Here is a 5,265-nt window from a genome sequence, read left to right as displayed (position 1 = left end):
CGATGTGTCTGCCTCTTTCTTAAAACAAACAGGTGATGCAATGTCAACAGTTAAACAAGTTTTATTATGTACACAACAGAAGAGTTACTTTGACAAACAAAAGGTCTCAGTATGCCAAAAAAGAATAATACAAGCCCCTTGCTTTAATGAAGATGGCGGCCTCCGTGGTTACATGTTAATAACTCTTGACAGCTTCTGGACTCGGTTGAGAAGCAAGTCGCCCTTCTTGATGGTCTCCTGGTACTGCCAGTTTTTGCTATCCGGTCTGCATGCAAGAACAGGACAACATTTTAGTGCTCTGGGAATTACTCGAAGTATTGTGGGTTCAATGATAGTTTCATTACCTGTTAGTTTCCACAATTTCATTAACTTTGTCAATTTTACAGTGGAGGCGGCCAGCAGCTATGAATCGGGACAGTTCCCTGTGGGAAGGAGATGGGCATATGTTGCGTTAGCCAGGACCAAAAAAACCCAACACCAGCATTCCCTAAAATCTGAACAGGGAATTTGGACAATTTTATTTTGACAAATGGTTTCTGTGAATTATTTAGGAACTTAATGGTGACACAAATGTCCAAGAAATACTACAAGAACCAACTGCTTCCCTGTACCTTTATCATATGTAACAGGCATTAAATATTTCTCATGGTCAAAATATTCCTCCAACACTGAAATGAAGGCTTGGCTCATTTTACTGGTTCACTGTGATGCAATTCTCAGACTGCTTTGGTAAAACCTCTTCTGAAAAGATAACTTAGAATGACTTAGAACAAGCCACCAGTAAAATTTTAGACAATTATTCTCAGTTATAGGTCTTCAATTTTAGTGCTGCCTGATTTAAGGGCAACTTTTGATTCGGTGAACCACTCCCACCCTTTTAAAGAGACTTCAGTTTTATTGGCCGTTCTGGTTTAGATTTAAAATGGCTTCATTCATGTTGTTAATTAAGAATTCTTCGTATGGAGGATCAATCATGCAACAGCTATAGAATTAACTGGGGTGTCCCTCAAGGTTTAATTTTAGATCCCTTTTTTCTTTTTTAAAACAATTTTCAAATACTATCCCTACGAAATGTCATCAGGAAACATAGCATTAACTCCCACATTTATGCTGATAACACCCAGTTCTACATGATGACCATCGGCCTATAGACTCCTAATTATATTCCTGAGCAGAAGTAATTCGGATTTAGTAAGTTTCCAATGTACCATCCTGATAACTGTTCTAGACAGATGGTCCAGTTTGAATGTAACAATTTATAGCACAAGTTATGCCAAGACACTAAACCTCATCTATATACATATACATATTTTCAAGCATGTATATTATGTGATATGTACTTTGTTTTCTGTTTACAGTGTAATTTGTGCTTACTTTATATTTACGTGTTCAAAATAAAACAATCAAAGCATACCAAGAAAAATAAACTTGCACACTCAAAGACACCACAGTTAAGTTTTTCAGTGTTGCCTTCTTGGCTGTATTGGCACTCAATAATATTTTCCAAATCTTGCAGAGTTACATAGTATATGCACAGGTGTTTAAAAACAAACAAACTCACTGGTCAATGAACTCTGTGCTGACACCAAATGCCTCAGCCATGTATCCCAAGGTAAGAGATCGGTAGGACTCTAGCAGCTGGCTGTAAGCCTGAATCCTCATCTCCCTCACGTAGTAGCGGTAGTGTGGGGCAAAGAGCCAGTCCTTCTTCATCTCCTGCTCCACCGTGGCTGTGGCACAAAGTTTCACATTTAATATTTACGTTTTCAGAATATGGCAAAGCACCAACACAAGCATAAATAATGGCTGTAAGTACAGTCCCTTCGCATTCAGATGTTTTTCTTGAGAATACACACACACACACAACAACAACAACAAAAAAAAACCTCACCCAGGGACTGAAAGAAGACTGAGTAACGGCACTCGTAGAGCGAGAAAAGGTACTGGCGAACAGAGGGCAGACTATGGAGCACCTCTAAGATCTCTGCTCCCTTTATAACCTACAGAGAAACATATTTAGTACATTTACCAGCAGACATGTTGCCAAGTTACACATCTTGTGAGCAGACACAAGCCTCTCTCCTACCTTTTCACGTAGGTCAGGCCTCTTGAGAGCAATCATGCAAACATAAACGGTGTAGGTAACAAACGTCTTGTAGTCCATGAGTTCGTAGGAAGTGAAGGTGGAGACTGTGTCGAGGAAGAGCTCAGCAGCTTGCTTGAAATCCCTGATGGCCACACAGTACAGGCCCTGGTAAACCTTCAGACGATTTCTCCTGTCCCAGTCTCCCCCCTCCTCGATAAGGCTGCGGTGAACAGAGATGCGCAGACAGATGAGTATTAAATAGGGGAAAAAAAGCGCCGACAGATTTGTTTCAGAACAAAGCTTTAAGAGCCTTTACCTCTTGGCTTTCTCCGAGTTGCGTGTGATGAGATCACTATCCATATAAAAGAGGCCAATCCTCAGGAGGTAGAAGACGATGTCTAGTCTGTGACCCAGAGCCACAGTTTTGTCATAAGTCTTCCTGAATGCAGTTAGGGCGCCCTCCTGTGGTGACATCAGACAAGATCAGGCAATAGCCAATCTGTTACTTTTTGTACATATAACTTTGAAGTGGGCAACTGTGATAACCTTCATGCAAACAGCTCTAAGAGAATAAAGAGAAAACAAAATTAAAAACTGTCATTTCCAGCAATTTAACTGCTGTAAACTTAGTGTTGACATCAAAGGGAAATGTCAACCCCTTTGCTGTGATATCTGGGAACTCCAAGGAGCAGCTATTGTTGGAGAAATTCTGAAAACTAAACTTTATTCAGTATGTTTCACCCAAAACACTTAGAAGCAGATATGTGTTGTAGAGTGTCAAAATTAAAAAGATATTCCAACATGCACAGGCATTAACAGTGTTCATTTTCCTACCTGGAAACTTGAATATTCTGACTGCTCTGAAAACATACCTTGTCTCCAATTCTGATGAGATACTCTGCCTTGGCCATCATCGCGTCTCGGATCTCACTCTCTCCCAGGTTCTTCTCTGCATCCTCCAGCACATCATCCAGGCGCTTCAGCTCCTCCTCGTTGGCCTTTTTCATTTTACTCAGCAGGTCACTATCCAGTTGCCACTTCAGCTCCTTGCACAGACTCTCGTAATACGGCGCCATATCTGAAACACAGAAAGCACGGTGGTGTAAAACGTGAAACATCGCTAACATGGCTAACTTATGTGACTGGAGTTTGTTTTAGAACTTTTATGCTATTTGTGGCTTTTTTGCTGCACTTTTTGAAACTTATTCTTTTTAAACTGTATTGCTTATTGCACTGTAGAGGCTGGTGAGAAACAGTATTTCGTTTCAGGCTGGGTAACACCAAAATGACAATAAACGTCTTGAGTCTTAACACGTAGCGTACACCTTTTACGTCTCATATTAACGAAGCGGGAAAGGATTTTAACATGACATCGCAAAGGTTGTCACATTAGCTTAAGGGAAATGTAAAGGCTTAAAATACTGCATAGTTAATGTAAACTCTCTAACTTGATAATGCTATGCAAAATAGACTACACAGTGAGTTTCCCAGTTGATGTCTTCTGTTATCGTTAGCTAGCATGCTAACTTTCCTGCGCTGCCCGTCATTTATAAGTTATTATTTTATACATTAGTCACATCTATGGAGCATTTATGTGCCCAGTGTCTTGATGAAGAGACAAAATCGTGCACTATGAGACTCGTGTTTCCAATGAAACAGCTTTTACTGGATGAAATGCTAACTCACTGTTAGCTTTGATAGCGTCCATGAGCTCCGTCTTCACTTTAGCATCCTGTCGGTGACCGTCCATTGTGAGCAGGAACTTCAGCTGTGCTATCCTCAGGTCGGGGTTCTTGGGAAGACCCTCTTCCTCTAGATTCTCTAACGGCATTTTCGGGCTAAATTATATAAACAAATGAACAAACTCAAGCCTTTCTTTGAGTAGACAAAGCCTACAACTACTCGCCTTTACGCTAGTGAACGATGACTACGGAAAACACTGGATTTTGCTGTTTCCGCAGCAGCAGCTGTCAGCAAGGGGAGAAAAGAGCGGTGACAGACTGAAAGCTAACAAGAGACTTAGAGAAGTGCTGCCCTCTGTTGGAGATTAGTGTGAACAACGCCACTGTTAATGTGCGATTCGTTAATAATATATCTAAATATTAAAGCTATATACACCATTCTTGAAAGTACTGACCATTTTCATCACTGTATTCACAATTTTGCTCTCACTGTAAACAAAATCCAAGTCAAAGTCAAAGTCAGCTTTATTTAAAAAAAAAAAACCATGTGTACAGATCCTCCACAGGAATTTTAAATTGCAATGCTCCCACAGCCCTCAGTGTACACTAAAACAACATAAAGATAAAAAGCTAAAAATAAAATAAAAGTCTAAAGCGGGTGCAATAGGTGTCCTGGAGGGAGGGAAAAAGAAACACCCACGATCCTCTCCGCTGCTCTCACTTCTCGTTTTATCAGCACGTATAGCTTCCACAAACAGGAAGGGATACAGTGTAAACGTGAAGGGGTGTGTTGTCAAGTTATATTACTTGTTAAGGCAAATATCTAATCAGCAACAGCTCAAGATGGAAGAAAGGTGATTTAAGTGACTTTGGTCTTGTTCGGGCCAGACATCAGAGGAGAATGGCCAGACTTGTTCAAGCTGATAAACAAGCAACAGCATCTCAAATAACTTCTCATTTCAACCAAGGTATGTGGAAGAGCTTAACAGTATGCACACTACACATACTGAAGTTTAAACACCACACGGGGTGCCACTCCAGTCAACTTAGAACAGGAAATCATCTGGTCTTCATTTCTGCTTCAACATTCAGATAGTAGGCTCAAAATCTGGTGCAAACAACATTAAAATGTGCATTTGGACATGGGCAGGACCCCTTAGTAACAAAAGAGCATTGTTTAAATGCCACAACCTACCTGTAAAATGGTAATGACCATGTCCGTCCCTTTATGACCACAGTGTACCCATCTTCTGATGGTTGTTTCCAGAATCATCTCAAACTGAACATGACACAGTCACCAGATCAGGCCAACAGAGCACCTTTGGGGTTTAGTGAAACATCATAAAGTGAGCCTTCCTTTCACTACGACGTTTTCTCTGAAGCGCTCCTTTTCTCCAACTTTGCTGTTGGCTAAACTAGTGGCATTTAAGAGCATAAAAGAAAAACTTTATGCATGTTCTCATTACTAGGATATGTATTTATGTTGGTGTTTGGGCA

The 5,265-nt window shown here is 40.5% G+C and overlaps 1 protein-coding gene across 1 annotated transcript; it reads right to left on the bottom strand.

Moving 5' to 3' along the window:
- Positions 1–45: 45 nt before the first annotated feature.
- psmd6 (proteasome 26S subunit, non-ATPase 6) lies at positions 46–4,067 on the bottom strand. The gene is made up of 8 exons (XM_006784603.3): positions 3,773–4,067; positions 2,959–3,164; positions 2,403–2,548; positions 2,087–2,306; positions 1,892–2,000; positions 1,562–1,730; positions 345–422; positions 46–265 (listed from the first exon to the last, which is right to left on the bottom strand). The coding sequence occupies exons 1-8, from the start codon at positions 3,915–3,917 to the stop codon at positions 169–171; spliced, it is 1,170 nt and encodes a 389-aa protein (XP_006784666.1). The 5' UTR covers positions 3,918–4,067; the 3' UTR covers positions 46–168.
- Between the last annotated feature and the right edge of the window lie 1,198 nt (positions 4,068–5,265).

Source organism: Neolamprologus brichardi, chromosome 5 (assembly GCF_056152115.1).
Source record: "Neolamprologus brichardi isolate AB-2024 chromosome 5, ASM5615211v1, whole genome shotgun sequence".
Lineage (NCBI taxonomy): Eukaryota > Metazoa > Chordata > Actinopteri > Cichliformes > Cichlidae > Neolamprologus > Neolamprologus brichardi.
Note: the sequence above shows the minus strand (reverse complement) of the source record. Positions and strands in the feature narration are given on the sequence as shown.